The sequence below is a fragment of the Canis lupus genome, chromosome 33 (genome assembly GCF_011100685.1).
Source record: "Canis lupus familiaris isolate Mischka breed German Shepherd chromosome 33, alternate assembly UU_Cfam_GSD_1.0, whole genome shotgun sequence".
Lineage (NCBI taxonomy): Eukaryota > Metazoa > Chordata > Mammalia > Carnivora > Canidae > Canis > Canis lupus.
Genome location: NC_049254.1, coordinates 29,501,071 through 29,517,279, shown reverse-complemented (window position 1 = coordinate 29,517,279; position 16,209 = coordinate 29,501,071). Strand labels below are relative to the sequence as shown.

Here is a 16,209-nt window from a genome sequence, read left to right as displayed (position 1 = left end):
AATTTTTTTTTTCTTTATCTGAGTGGACATATAGTCACTACTTATCTCAGAATTTATGCATTGTATAGTACCAGAAAGAGTAACTCAGCTTTTTTAGTTGTCTCTTCTTACTGTGGTAATAATAAAGGTACATACCTTTCACAGACAAAGTCAATACTGTCTCCTTTTTTTTTACCCCCAAAATTCCTTCTTAATGAACATGCTGGAGTAAATTCATTATTTAAAAATTAAAACTTCTCGGGAAAATAAGGTGTACAGTTTTTAAGTTTCCAATTGTATTCTTATTTTGTCTGAGAAAGGTAACGAAGAGATGCAATGACTAGAACTCATGACTCTTGGGTTTATTGTTTCTAATTTGTCACTGACTCATTAAATAACCACAAATCCTTTATTATTGCTACTTCTGTATTTCAGCTCTCTCTCTATTCTTTGTGAATAAAAATAATCCCTATTCCCTCCTTGCTTTAGTCAGTTTTTAAGCAATAGGATCATATTTGAAGTTGTTTAAGCTCTTTAGAAGAAAATCATGACTCAGAATCAACTTATTACCTCTTATGATCCATGAATTCAAAATGATTGTGAATACAATCCCATATGTTAGCATCTTCAGTATGTCTTAATATACCTCTTTGCTTGTGTATTTGTGAAATATGTCACATGTGTGCATCATTTGTTTTTGACATTGCTCCATTTCTCTCCACCTCTCCAGTGTCCCTTCCCATCCAGAAGGTCTCAGCACACTGATGATAGTGCCTTGTTAGTGGTAAGAGCCTTGCACGAAATGGAGCTATATATCGCTGTGTCTTGAGATTGGAGAATAGTTAATATACTTTTCATTCAAAAATTATCTAAATACCATAAAACATGATAAGCATCATTACTAAATGCTTTACAAATAGCTGGAACAATTTCCTTATGTTACTGTTCATTATTTACCCAATGTCCCAGCGGTCTGCAGCTATAATTCAAATACCTTTGTTAGTGTTTCCAAAAGTAAAACATTCACATAGCGATCCACATTGGCTTTGTATGTGGGTTAGGAGGAGAGGGCATAATATATTTGTTTTGTAAATGTCATTTCTAATTCCAAGTGCATTTACTGTATTAATCATTAATTGGCTCGTTAGTCACCTGTGTGTTAAATGAATTTCCTTAGTCCATGACACTAATTATACAACTGTATATTTGCCATTCTATTTTATTATCTATTTTAAGCTACTGCAAATCCCGAACTTTTAAAAAATACTTACATCTCAAGATTATCCCTCCATGCCCATTTTTTAAACCCTGGGAAACATTAACTTGGAATGTTACCTACTGATCATTTTTAACACTAGTTTACTTTTTATTATCTTTCATCAGCTGACAATGAGTATAACATAGGAGCTGTAGTGAAAATCTTAGTTTTGTCAGTCTTGCAAGAGAACTCTAACATTTACAGCTTTTCCTATCATGTTTTATGATATTTTTTATAGTATGTTGAAAACTCGTAGTTCAAAAGTCTAGTGTGTGTAGCAATTCCTGTCTTACGTGCTGGTAACTGCTGCATGGACTGCATACTTCAGCATGAGAGTCTTCTTAACGTAGACTTCCATTGTCAGTGTTTCTGTGTGTTCTGCAGTTGTCACTTCCTTAGAGATGGATAAAGAACATTTTAACTGGGCAGTCTCATAAATAAAACCACCACCCTCTGGAGTTGTACTAGAAATTAATTGGCATGGGAAGCAAATAAATTAATGCTGAAAGATACTGAGAGCCTGTGATGATCCAGATACTACCAGAATGATCTCATTTACTCCTCACAGCAATCTTAACAGTTAAAGTTAAACATATCACCATTTTACAAATGATTACTGAGGCACAGTATGTTTTGTCCAGAATGCAATTTGTCCGAGGTCACGTAGCTTAAGTAAGTACAAGATTAGGTTCAAATCTAGATCTGGCTGATTTGAGTATACCTGCCTTAGACACCATGGTGTATTGCCTCTCATAATTGAAAACAACTTAGGAGACTAAAGATGAGATTTAATAACACATATAGTAAGTGATAGAAGCCTGCATGCCCACACTTCTTTGTCAAGGAAAAAAATGGGATTTGGAAAAACAACAAAATCCCCTCAGTGTGAAATCTGAAATGGCTTTTAGCCATTTTCAAAACACATGCACTTGCATTTTATCAGTATTCATGTTTGACCTAAATGAGATGGCCTTGAAAAGCAAGGACCATGTCTCACATATTTCTGTATGCCAAATAGTGTCCAACACTGTGCCAAAAGAGTCTGTTTTAAATCATATCTCTGATTTTTCTCAAGACTACTCTCTGATGTCTTCATATGATAGAATAAAGTACTAACTTTTTTTTTGAGAGAGAGAGAGAGAGAGAGAGTGTGGGAGGGACAGGAGAGAGTGAGAGAATCTTAAATAGACTCTACACCTAGCACAGAGCCCAACAAGGGTCTCGACTCAGGGCTTAATCTCATGACCCTGAGATCATGACCTGAGCTGAAACCAGGAGTTGGACACTTAAGCAACTGTACCACCAAGGTGCCCCAAGTCCTAACTTCTTAACATGGCATGAAGAAACTCCTTAGAATAAAATCCAAACTTCTTAATATAGCCTACAAGTTCCTGCACACTCTGTCTCAAATCCCTGGGCTCATGCTATACCAGCATTTTTTCAGCTCTTCAAATAAGGCAAGCCCATTTGCACCTCACAATCTTTTGCAAATGTGGTTTCCATCAGCATGAAATGCATCTCCCTCCCTGCATATACCCCTTGGTTAATTCCTCCTCATCTATCAGGTATCAGCCTAAATGTCACACCTTTAAAATGGCCTTTCTGCAGCCCACAACCCCCAAATCAAATTTGTCTCCATTTTTTTTTCTCATCCTAGTACTTTTAGGTGGGCATTTATTATTTTACATCGCTTCCCTATTAGACTATAAGCTGTAAGGCACAGGGATATTCTCTGTTGCAATTACCTGTGTATACTCAGGGATTCATTATTTACCCAATTATCCCTGGGATGTATTAAGTACTCAATAAATATTTCCTGAATGAACACATATATGCTATGTATGTAATAATCTCTCATTAAATAGTTTCATGATGAAAAGGTCTGACGATACGGCAAGGTATAAATATTGGATTTCATTTAAAGACTTTGAAGTATAGGATTTGAAATAAGTATTAGTAGTGTTTAATATCTTTGACATTAACATTCTCGTAGGGCTGCCCTTCAGGTGTCTGTTGCTTTCTTCTATATCCCATTGCATCTGTGTCTCATCTCTAGAAACTAGAGTATCTAGGCTCATTTCACTTCCTCTTCCTTCCACTCCTTTTTTCCTCCCTTGACAATGTAGTGGTTTCAGCCTTGTTACTTTTGAGATTGACAGTAATTCCAGAACATTTGATTGTAAAGAGGCCCAGGAAAACTGAAGAGGTGAAGCATACACAGTGTATGACTGTTGTCACAGTCTTATTCTTTGGTACATTTCCTTTTTCACTTTTTTCTGCCTTAAATTAGATTAGGTTTCCCACCCCACCCCCCATAAAAAGAAACATTGCTATCAACTCTTTAAATAATATATAATAAAATAATAATCTATTTTATTGCTCATCTACACACCTTTGTCTGAATACCCACATATTAAGTTTAAGTTCATTTACTCTATGATTCACATAGTTGTGATGCTAGTTTACATTTCTCAATGTTATTTAACTTCTAAAAGCTTTGAAATATTTAAGCCTTTGGCATTTTGTTGTTTTCATACATACAGTCTTATCCAGTGCCCTTTGTAAAAGTCCTGTCTTCTCTGCTTTCTACTCTTTACCAAATTAAGTAATTGTCACATTATGAGCAATTTTTTTTTAAGATTTTATTTATTTATTCTTGAGAGACAGCGAGAGGCAGAGGCAGGTAGAGGGAGAAGCAGGCTCCCTGAGGGGAGCCCAATGCAGGACTCGATCCTGGAACTCTGGGATCACGCCCTGGGCCAAAGGCAGATGCTCAACTAGTGAGCCACCCGGGTTTCCCACGTTTTGATCAGTTGTATCTGTAATCAAAATTCTGTACAATACATTCGACTAATAAGACTGTCTTCTTAATTATATACCTCTAATTTACCTAATAGGTATAGCAAATATTTCTACTTGTATGTAGGTTGGTGGAAAGATAAAGGATTCAAAGAAAAGGAAAATCCCATTCACCCTCTTATAGGTCATTTGGACACAGAGGCAGAAATGAAATGGTGGTTCATCCTTAAGGCAAGACAAAGAAGCCTCATGTCTGTTTTCTCATCTCAGAGGTGTTACATTGAATTATAATAAGTCTAATTTGACTTACTATTGAAAAAATACTGTTCTTACTTATGCCATTTCTGCTCAGTTAAAATGAACTCTTTGGCTGGATTTGTTTCCCCATCATAGGAAGAGCATAGGACTTACTACTAGTTCAGTTTCTAAAGTGATTATGCTCAAAAATTTTGATGTTCTCAGTTTTAGTTCTGCATAAAATCACCTTTAATAAATGCCTGCAAATAATAATAATAATAATAATAATAATAAATGCCTGCTTAGGGTTTTTTTGGGTGTCACGTGATAATTTATGAAAATATTTTCCTTTGTAGTCCTTAACTAGCTGGGTATTTCACCACTGTTGATGTCATCTCCGATGTCATGAGGGTGACAGCGATCAACACTGTGCAGCTCAGAGCCTGGGCAGTCCCCAGGATCTCTTTAATGGTTCCGGAGAGTTCTGTAGCTAAAGATCAGTGCCACATCAGTCAGGCAGTGTTGACAATCTCACCAAAAGTGGTATCCACTCTGCTTTATATTGTTCTGCTTATTTCTGTCTCCTGGTAGTTCCTTGAGGGCTCTGAGAATCAGGGCAGAGGCAGAAGGTACCCATCTGAGCCCATCTGTCCTGAAAAATCAGTTGGTCAGTTGCTCTGTAATCCTCAGACCCTTCCAGTCACTGGTTTCTTTGGCATATTCATCACCAACCTTTTTTGGAGGCAGACCCAGAGGGCTGCTCTTGGGGGCCAGGGCAGACATGGCACTGACTTCCCCAGCAGTGCACCTCAGCTATACGACTTTGATGTCCTTGGGGTCGAACTTAGGTGGCATGGTGGAGGCAGCTGGCGTCAGATGAACCCAGATTTAAGACAACCAAAAAGAGTTGCGCCTTGGCCTCCTCCAATCCGACAGCTAAAAGCCCTTTCATTTCCTGATTAATGTGCTGTGAACTATTAAAATAGTTTAAACTATACAGGTGGGAAAACTGTTTTATAAGTTATGGGTTTTTTTCCCCCCAAGTATTCTTTGTGCCCTATCGGTATTTTAGTAAACCTTTTAAGTTTGTCCATGACCTTTCCTTTTCTAATTTCATTGACCCGATCTGCCCTGCCTGCCTGACATTTTGCTAACATAAATGCTGCCATCTGTTTCTTCTCTTTCTCTTTTAAAATGTAGTCGCTGTCAGGGTTGAATCAAGTGGGCTGCGCTGGTACCCTGCCTCATTCTTCTGCCTTCATGCCTATTAAGGTATCTCTTGTTTACTGCATTAGGAACTTTGGGGGAAGGGTTGTGCATGGGAAGTCTTAAATTTTCTAATAGATCAGTCCAGGGACAATGTAAAATCTAGGAGTGCATGAAATATCTGTAAGCTTATTTTTTAAAAAAATGTTTGTGAGTTTAACATTAATTTTGCTTGAAATTTTTGAAAGATTTACCATGCCAGAAACACACAGCCCGTGTTCAAATTCTTTATATAGAGATTGTTTAAAATGTCATTCTAATTTTCCTATCAAAGGTTATTTTTTTTTTGTCATGAGTCATTTTACTTTGGCTGATAAATTAACTCTGTTGTCTAATGTGCATGCAAAATAATTTCAGTCCCAGTCCTCAAAAGTGTCACTGCAAAACCTTCTTACAATAGAGGTCAATTAAAAAAAAAAAAAAAAAAAAAAAAAACAATAGAGGTCAATAAGCTATGGCCGCTAGGCCACCTGTTTTTGTAAATAGTTTTATTGGCACAGCCACCCCCATTTGTTCATTTATGGTCTGTGGCTGCTTTCAGGCTTACTAGTAGAGTTGGAATATGGCCTGCAAGCCTAAATAAAGACCTTGTGAGGGGTAGTGAAAGGGGAGGTGGGTGGGAGGAGTGACTGGGTGACAGGCACTGAGGGGGGCACTTTACGTGATGAGCACTGGGTGTTATATGTTGGCAAATCAAACTCCAATAAAAAAATATATACAAAAAAAAAAAGACCTTGTGGTATTTTATATTTTGAAGGCCTCTAGGAATGGTAATTCCATACTCACTATTATAAGATATATAAGAAATTATTAGTAATCTTCACTGTTAAAAGGTTCTCCCCTCATCTTAGTTAGATCTATCCCCCTGTGGTGTACACTTATTTCTTCTTTTCTTTCTGCTGTAGAGATTTTCTAGTTATTTAACAGTCTTTCTGTAAGAATTTTTATATTTGAAAAACTATTACAATGTTGCCTTTGTCTTCTCACTACATAAATTCTGGCCATTTTATATGCTTTTCTTAGTCTGTTAATCCTTTTGAGCTTTCTCAAGTTTTCTGCCTTCTTTTGGCTCTACAGTCCCCAACCAGAAGCACATCCTTCATTAGAGCCCATCTGGTGCTGAGCATGAAATTGGGTTTTTCACGTCATACTCTGAGCATTAGATTGGCTTTTCTCATTTTGCTCGGTATCCACCGTAATTCTCAGATGTTTCCTTCATACTCCTCAATGATTATTAATTCCCACATCTTGTATCTTTTGTTTTTCTAAATACTTAATTTTGCTTTTTGAACATTTACTTCTCTGATTTACTAGAATACTTTCAAATTCTTTTATCATGTCCTTCTAAATGCTGACCCCAACTTTTAACATATGTAAACCTGATAAACCTTCTCTCTAGTTGTTATTGAAGATGCTACACATACCTGGATGACTTCTGAAAAAACTTTATAATAATTCTCTTCTATGTTAACCCTTTGCTAGCCTTTTTCAGCTAGGATCCTTATTTGAATGACAAAACAGAAAATTGGGGTTGAAAATTCTTCCTTGAAAATTCTCTCAAGGAAGGTGTATAACGAGTATAGGAGATGTATAGGAGAGAAGCTAATTCATTACATCGGTGGGTATCTTAGGGCATTAGGATTTATTCTTTCCCACATAGTTGAAAAAGGCCAAATCCAGGGGTGCCTGGGTGGCTCAATCCGACTCTTGATTTAGGCTCATGATCTCAGGGTCATGAGAGCAGACCTCTTGTCGGGCTCTATGTTCAGCATGGAGTCTGCTTCTCCCTCTCCCTCTGCTCCTTCTCTCTCTCTCTCTCTCTCTCTCTCAATAAGTAAGTAAGTAAGTAAGTAAATCTTAAAAAGGAATAAAAAAAGAAAAAAAAGATCAAATCTGAATGTGCGAACCATTGTATGGTAAGTCTATCTTTCTGTCAAGACCTGCTGCAGTGTAAATGATTAGTTTGAAAAGACTATTTTTTGATATCCCAGGTACTTTACAGCAGGCAAGTAAAAGTGGAGTTCCTGTCAATTTCTGTATTTTGCTCCAGTCCTCCAAGAGTTCTCAAATACAGTCCATGGCCTCCAAGTGATTTGAACTAATTATCTTCATTTCCTAGAATGCAAGTAACTTAGATTTCCAGTTTCAATAAAAGTACATTTTAAAAATCATCATTCTACAAGTCGCCTCTATTCTCTCTTTGTTTTTCATTATACCCAACTGTGTATTATCTTCTGGTGTTCGTAGAGGTGGAGAACATTTGCTGCTATTCAGTGGGATTTGTTCCAGCTCTTCCTTCCCATCTAATAGAGTTGCCTATTCACTTTATTGATTTCTGAATATTAAATTTCTAGTCTAACTTCTCTTTGGTCTTTATAAAAAATATTTTTCATGTTTACTCTTTATGTTTTCCTGTTTGTACCATTGGTCCTTGACCAGGTCTCTGTTCAGCTAACTAGCTTTCTCTTTCCTATCTCCTAATCCTTGATAATTAGGATACTCTTGTTTCCTTGTGAAGATATCCAGATTTTACTTCATTTGCTTGTTTGTTCTTTTTATTAGGTCTTGTTGCTCTTATTTTAAGTTTGTTATTTAAATGTTGGTTTCTTTTCAATATCCTAAACTTAGTTTATTCGCATTTATAAACTTGATGAACGGATCTTTTTTTCACTACTAAAGAGGTTATACATTGCTTCACTCAACAGCTCAGCCTAGGGCAGCCCTGGTGGCACAGCGGTTTAGCTCCGCTTGCAGCCCGGGTTGTGATCCTGGAGACCTGGGATTGAGTCCCATGTCAGGCTCCCTGCATGGAGCCTGCTTCTCCCTCTGCCTGTGTCTCTGCCTCTCTTTCTCTCTTTCTGTGTCTCTATGAGTAAATAAAATCTTAAAAAAAACAAACAAAAACAGCTCAGCCTACTGTTTAAGTCAGTTTTCATTTTCAGCATAAGAGTATCAAACCAAGGAATTGTTACCACAAAATTATCTTCCAGGATCAGTCCAAGAATCTTATCAACAGCATGGTTTCTGTGTATGTATGTATGTATGTATGTATGTATGTATGAATGAATGTTAGCAGTTAAAATTCAGTCTTCATTAATTTCATCTGCCTAAACCCCAACTAGAGATAAAAGATTTCTGAAAATAATAAAACCAAAAGGGAGAAAAGGAGCATGGGAGCAGATGTATGTACCTGTGTGTTTTAAAATCATTCTGTTAATTTAAAAAAAAAAAAAAAAAGATGTCTTAAGTTATATCATCAAGTTATGTTTAATTTATTAAGTCTAGATGTCAAGGCCTAAAAGACTGTTACTCTAGCTTTTCTTGATTCTACTCTCCTGTCAAGTCTTCAGTATTGTTGACCTATCAAACATCTTATTTCCTAACTAAAATGAAGAAACCTCATCACTTTTTCTTAATACATTAAATTTTACTCTAGGGGGAGAAAAATACTTCAGAAACTACCAGGAAATGAAATTAGTCTCCCCTATACATTTCACAAAAAAATTTTCTGCCCTAGGATTATCATTTTTCATCTTAGGAAAGACCTGTTATATAATAGGACTGTCTTTTGAGAATGCATTACATAAATCTTGTATCATATAGAAGTAAATGAAAAGTTTGGCCTTAAAAAAATGTACAAAATTAACCCTTACACCAAATTCTCATTTCTAGACTTAATTTTAAAGGAGAGTTGCATGATTTTTTTTTTTCTTTTATCCCGGGTAGTTATAAATGTTGAAAGTACCTCTTCTTGAATAATAAGTATTGATATATCTCTGTCTCTCCATAGAATGATGACAGATCTAATGCCATAACAAGTTCACCTACAACAGAAACAGGTAATAGACACAAAAGTACCATTAACCACATCAAAAATAATTCTTTACCAGGACTTTCTTGATAAATTACCTCTTAGCTAGCTGTGGCTTCCTTTTCTGAGAGGAAAAACCAGACCCCAAATTGAGAACTTCCTGTACATTTTCCATTTTTTAATTCAACTGGTTGTTTATTCAGCCATTTGATACGAACTATGAGCATAAGCTAGCAGGGCTGTAGGTTCACAAGAGTCTGTTCAATATAGTAACATTCATTCTGCCTTTATTGATATACCAAAAATAACATGACAGTTAAAAATACATGCAGCCTTCCTGATTTCAAGGTCACTTTTCTGTACCAGATTTTGTATTAATAAACAAAATTATCATCTTATTACCATGTTTAATTTGATCTTTATACCATTTATTGAACTTTGTAACGTGTGTCTGTTGTTACATTTTTTTTCCATCTCCTTTAATCTTATTTTGCTTTTCCATGCTGATATAGTTCATCATTCCCCTGCATATTCTTTTCCTGCTGCTATTCAGAGAAACCAGGCCCAGCGCCCTGAAAGCTTCCTTTTCCGAGCAGCTGTCAGGGCAGAAGCAAATAAAGGTAGGTCACAGTGACTAAAAAGCAGGGCCCACGGGGTGGGTGCTACTTTATACAGTGACATTAACTGTTAAATGCTTTTAAATTTCTACCCTGAGACATCACTTGGCAAAAGCTTTAAACTCTGCATTTGTCTGTGATCTTACTGACATTAAAAAGGGAGAATCTTGTTTGAATTTAACTCGTTTAACTCGTTTCTTAGTACCACCTGTAGGAGGTTATAGATAAACAATAAACAAAATACTCTTTTGGGGCTTTAGGGCATGTTCTTCCTCTCTGTAATGAACTCTTTTTTTTTTTTTTTTAGATTTTTCTGTTGATAAAAGCTGTTTTATTCTTATTCTTTATTCTTAAAGAAATGAATCAGTAATTTTTTTTTTTTTAAGATTTTATGTATTTACTTGAGAGAGAGAGCATGAGCAGGGGGGAGAGGGGGGAAGCAGGCTCCCTGCTGAGCTGGGAGCCTGATGTGGGGCTCGATCCCAGGATCCTGAGATCATGACCTGAGCCAAAGTCAGATCTTAACTGACTGAGCCACCAGGCGCCCAAGTAATTCTTTTTTAAAAACATCAACTGAGTCTAATGTTTTTTAGTTAATATGACATACATCTGCTTGGCCTCCAAAAAAGTTACCTGGAAGTAGGAACAAACATTTCAGGTCAAAAGTAACTACTTTTAGTGTAACTCAGAGATGCACTGCATGTGGTATTGTAAATTAATTTGGAAAACTGTTTATATTATCTAATAATGTTGAACATTTGTATATCCTATGACCAGCAATTTTGCCTTCTGAAATGTGTAAGCATGTATACCAAAATATGTATGAAAATATTTATAGCAACATTATTCATAATAGCCCCAAAGTGTCCATTAGTGATACAGTGGATAAATAATTGTGGCGTGTTTGTATAATGGGATACTGTGTAAAGTAAAAGTGAACAAATATATACAACAATATGGATAAATCTTAGAACAGTGTCAATCAGAAAAAGCCAAACACAGAAACATACTTGAGTACATACAGTATAGCTTCATTTATAGAAAGTTCAAAACTAGACAGGACTATTCTAAGGCACTACAGGTCAGGAAGGATGTAGAACCTGTGTTATTAGAAGCGACAGAGGGTAGCCCCAGTGGCCCAGCAGTTTAGCGCCGCCTTCAGCCCCGGGCATGATCCTGGAGACCTGGGATCGAGTCCCACATCAGGCTTCCTGCAGGGAGCCTGCTTCTCCCTCTGCCTGTGTCTCTGCCTCTCTCTTTCTCTGTGCCTGTCATGAATAAATAAATAAAATCTTAAAAAAAAAAAGCGACCGATAGGTACTGGCGGGTAGGGAGCATGAGAGGGACTTCTGGGTGTTGGTGATGTTGCATTTTATTGACCTGATCGTATCTGGTTTGTGATAATTCATTGAGCTGTTTTGCATAATTTTCTCTCTGTGTGTGTTATTTTTCAATAAAAACATTTTTAATCAAAACTAGTTGAATTAAATGGGTAATAGACATTTGGTAGTTTCTAATATGATTTTCCCTATTATTCCATATATATGAAACTTTTCATAATAAAAATTGTTTTTTAAGAGTCAGTCCAGAAGTGGGAAGTGCTATACTTGTGAGGAACCTGTGATCAGGTTCCAGCATTAGCAATTGCCTTTCTGTCTTACATATTCATATTTTTTTAGGTCATGCTTCACCCCTTCTTTCATCCTCTGCACTTACCACTGATTCTGCAGATCCCATAACAAGACCGAATTCAAGACAGAGAGAAGAAGAGCTAGAATTAATAGATCAACTACGGAAAGTGTGTACATTTTGAATTACACTTTTGCAGTGTTATTACTAACCCATAACCCTGCAATCACTTGTTTATATGACTTAAAATTTTTAAGAGAGTCAACAAGTGCCCATTGTATGATAAGCCTAAAAGGGATTTTGCTGAACATTCTTTTCAGCTTTTACTAGGAAAATGAGATGGGTTATTCTATAAAGCTCAGTCCCTGGCCTTACTCATTTAAAAAATTTTTTCTGTCTTATGTAAGGAAATCTTGTAAGAGTAATAATAACATAAGTATGTACACAAAAAGATATACATGTAACACATCACATGTAGTGTTTATTTTGGAATGAAGAGAGAATCTAGTTCTGTTTTTAATCAGAAAATAGAGGAATGTAAATAAATTTTTTATGTATTTTGCATATACTGTGGCCTGGCTGCCATATGTATGTACTAGATCTCCTTAAGTTACTGACTTAGGATAAAATAGGGATTGTGGTACTTAAGTTATTTGCTTTTTATCTTGATTCCTAATTAAATATATTTTATTATAACTCACATTATGTCCTGTGTGTCGGCTACCCTCAGTTAACATGTTACACATTTTCCTGTTTTTTTAGCATATTGAGTACCGGCTGAAAGTATCACTGCCTTGTGATCTTGGAGCAGCTCTAACTGATGGTGTTGTTCTCTGCCATTTGGCCAATCACGTGCGGCCTCGATCTGTCCCAAGCATCCATGTCCCCTCACCAGCTGTGGTAAGTATATTATGCTAAAAAAAAAAAAAAAAAAAAAAAGCGTTGGCTATTCATCAGACATTTATTATGTACAATGACAGGCATTCTGCAGAATACTTGGGATACAAATATAGTCTAGTCCTTATCATCCCAGGTCTCACTTCTACTAGAGAAAAAATAGGCATGTAAACAATGATTAATAACCGTTGTTATAAGAAAGAAATATAAGAGGTTGTAGGAGTACAAAAAAGGGACCACTTAATTCTGCCTGGAGAGTTCAGGCAAGCCTGCCCAGAAAAGGTAAAATTTGGACTAATTCTTAAAGTATGAGTAGGAATTTGCCAGCATAGGGTCACTTCACTAGCTCAGTCAATAGAGCATGCAACTCTTGATCTCAGGGTTGTGAGTTCAAGCCCCATGTTGAGCATAGTGGTGTTGAGAAAATTGGACAGCAACATGCAGAATGAAACTGGATGACTTTCATACACCATACATAAAAATAAACTCAAAATATATGAAAGATCTAAATGTGAGACGGAAATCCATCAAAATCCTAGAGAACACAGGCAGCAACCTCTTTGACCTTAGCCATAAAAACATCTTACTAGACATAGACATGTCTCCAGAGGCAAGGGAAATAAAAGCAAAAATGAACTATTGATATTTCATCAAAATAGAGATTACTTTAAAAAAAAAAAAAAAAAAAAAACCCAGAGAGAAAGCAGTTGAGCGTCTGCCTTTGGCTCAGATTGTGATCCTGGAGACCCGGGATCGAGTCCCACATGGGGCTCCCTGCATGGAGCCTGCTTCTCCCTCTGCCTATGTTTCTGCCTCTGTGTGTGTGTGTGTGTTTCTCTCATAAATAGATGATAGATAGATAGATAGATAGATAGATAATAAAATAAATGAATAATTCTTAAATAAATTAAATGAGGGATCCCTGGGTGGCGCAGTGGTTTGGCGCCTGCCTTTGGCCCAGGGCGCGATCCTGGAGACCCGGGGTCGAATCCCACGTCGGGCCTCCGGTACATGGAGCCTGCTTCTCCCTCTGCCTATGTCTCTGCCTCTCTCTCTGTGTGACTATCATAAATAAATAATTTTTTAAAAAATTAATTAATTAATTAAATGACTCAGAAGTTTTTTTTATTTTTTTTTTTTTAAGAAATTTGCCAGCATAACAGAAAAATGGGAAAGGCATCCTGGGCATAATATGCGTAGATGCAAAAGATAGGGATAATTGTGGCATATTTAAAGAATTCTTAAGTTGTTTAGAACAGATGATGCACAAAGTGTGATTGTAAATGGTGGGAGATGTAGCTAAAGAAGTAACCCAAAAAAAAAAAAAAAAAAAAAAAAGGTAACCCAAAGGCCATGTGATAAGGGCATTGCGTACCATGTCAGGGAGTTAGAAGTTTATCATAGTGTAGACAATGAAAAAACAGTGAAGGAATCTGAGGAGGAAAATGTGATTATAATTGCAGTTTAGAATGAGAATCTATTTGGAAGTGGAATTGGCATGATCTAGTGACCAACCTTGGATGTAAAATGAGGGAGAATATGCATTCAGGATGCCTGGCAGGTTTTCTTTACACTGCTGGTCAGATCTAGAAGTCAGTATCAGGATGGTAACCTACAAAAGAAGGAGCAAGTTTGGGGTTGATACACTCTCCTTTTTTCCCCTTCAAATTTTCATTATAAAAATTTCAAACCCTCAGAAAAGTTAAAATAATAATACAAAAAACACTTTGAAAGCATCTACCTAGATCTGACATTTATTTCATTTTGTAGTCTTGCTGTGTGTGTGTGTTGTGTTTCAATTGCATTACTTAAAAGTTGCAGATAATATAAAACTTTATCCCCTAAATATTTCAGAGCATTGCCCTAGGCAGCCTTGCTCTTGTCTGTAACCTATGGCCAATGACTGAATGACACGGGGGCTGAGCCCTCCTGCATTGAGGTGGGAGTGAGGTGTTCTGTGGGATCAGGCTGAAAGAAGAGGGAATGTAGCAAGCCACTAGCAGCCAGCAGGAGTGCAGGTAGCAGGTAAGGATGGATTCACAGGCTGGAGTAAGTGTTACTGGGTGAAGCACCAACGCATCCAGAGCTGTATTCAAATTTCCCTAGTTGTTTTTGTTTTTGTTTTCAAATTTTGCCAATTGTTATAATATTTTTTAGCTATGCTTCCTCCTCTCCCCCAGCCCAGCACACACACACACAACCAGAATATAATCAAGGTTCCCAAGGATGCTGTTCGTTTGTAACATGCTTAAAACATTGTCTAACCTTTCAAAAGGTTTGACCTCATCTGATTTTCCGGTCATTTGTTATTATTTAGCAGGCACTTCCTGTTACAAATTCTTTACTGAAATTGCAGTTGTATCTAGGCCTATAGATGGCTACTTTTGGATATTCAACTTGCTACCTCTCCAGATACAAATCATTTATCCCTCCCTAGGACCTTGTATTCTTCTAATTATAAAAGCTCCTTTGTTCCAAAGTCCCAAGAGTGATGATGTGGTCCTATCCCCTCTGGCACATCCACAAATAGTGTTGCATTTGCTTCTAAGGAAAATAAGTAGCCACTTTTGATTTAGTGACCTCTGAAAACAGGCCTTCAGTTTTGCATAGGAAAGGCAGAGAGGAATAGTAGCCCTACCAAAGTCCGCTTTGCTCCCAGACTAGATAGGCTTGGTCTGGGTCCTAAAGGTGGTGATTAAGAGAATTGAAATTGACGTGCTATTCGGCAACACCAGTAAGGGAAGGGTTTATTCATAGTATGCATTTTTCCCAGTTTCTGTCAACTTAGTTAAGAGATAAAAATATTGTTTTACTAATTGTTGAAAAAAGGAAAATCTGTCATTTTTCATTTCCAGGGGAAATACATAGGAAGTAGCAAACAGCTAAAAGAAAGTGGAATTTGAGAGTAAGGGTGACAGATTCTTTACATTGATTACCAGAACACTTTGTATTAGACTGTATTGCTTCCTTTTTGTTCTTCTGACCATACAGAAAGCTTGGTAACTTACTTTCTTAGTAGAAGGTTTTTTGTGAGGAGAATATAAAATTAAAGCCATACACTTACTCCTGGGTGGCTCAGCGGTTGCAGGACTGCCTCCGGCCCAGGGCGTGATCCCAGGGTCGCGGGATCAAGTCCCACATCGGGCTCCTTGCATGGAGCCTGCTTCTCCCTCTGCTTGTGTCTCTGCCTCTGTGTGTGTGTGTGTGTGTCTCTTATGAATAAATAAATTTTTTAAAAAAATAAAATTTAAAAAATAAAGCCATACACTAATGAAAAACCATAGCAGTTTCTTTATGGCTGCATTAAAGCATGGTGATTTATTGCAATTCATTGAAAAGTGGCTAAGAACCAGGATTTCTTTTCCCCAATTCAAAAAATAACCACTCATTATAAGGGGAGGTCTTATGTCCAAGCATTTCAGAGGAAACTCAGAAAGGCATATGTGTTTGCAAAATATTAGGTTACAATTCATCTTTCTTTGTTATTTTGGGAGAGTCAGTGAAGTTTGATAAATTGCTGTTTGGTTTAAAAGGCATAGGTGTTAGGCAGTACAGTTCACATTCTTAGAAGTATACTAGTGAATCATATCAAAAATCATTACATGGGATCCCTGGGTGGCGCAGTGGTTTGGCGCCTGCCTTTAGCCCGGGGCACGATCCTGGAGACCCGGGATGAGTCCCACATCGGGCTCCCGGTGCATGGAGCCTGCTTCTCC

The 16,209-nt window shown here is 37.0% G+C and overlaps 1 protein-coding gene across 11 annotated transcripts in view; it reads left to right on the top strand.

The window, feature by feature from the left end:
* Positions 1-16,209, top strand: part of LRCH3 (leucine rich repeats and calponin homology domain containing 3) — a 126,126-nt gene that overhangs the window by 90,239 nt on the left and 19,678 nt on the right. For 7 of the 11 annotated variants that reach the window (XR_005383417.1, XR_005383415.1, XR_005383416.1 and 4 more), the window contains exons 14-19: positions 710-763; positions 5,474-5,545; positions 9,330-9,378; positions 9,863-9,970; positions 11,647-11,765; positions 12,359-12,496. Coding sequence is in view for 8 of the 11 variants with exons in the window: in XM_038583087.1 (XP_038439015.1) it covers positions 710-763; positions 5,474-5,545; positions 9,330-9,378; positions 9,863-9,970; positions 11,647-11,765; positions 12,359-12,496 (540 nt within the window). In the remaining 3 variants the exon portion in view is untranslated. The remainder of the gene's footprint in view (positions 1-709; positions 764-5,473; positions 5,546-9,329; positions 9,379-9,862; positions 9,971-11,646; positions 11,766-12,358; positions 12,497-16,209) is intronic. The other 4 variants (XM_038583084.1, XM_038583081.1, XM_038583083.1 and 1 more) reach the window with 3 other exon arrangements.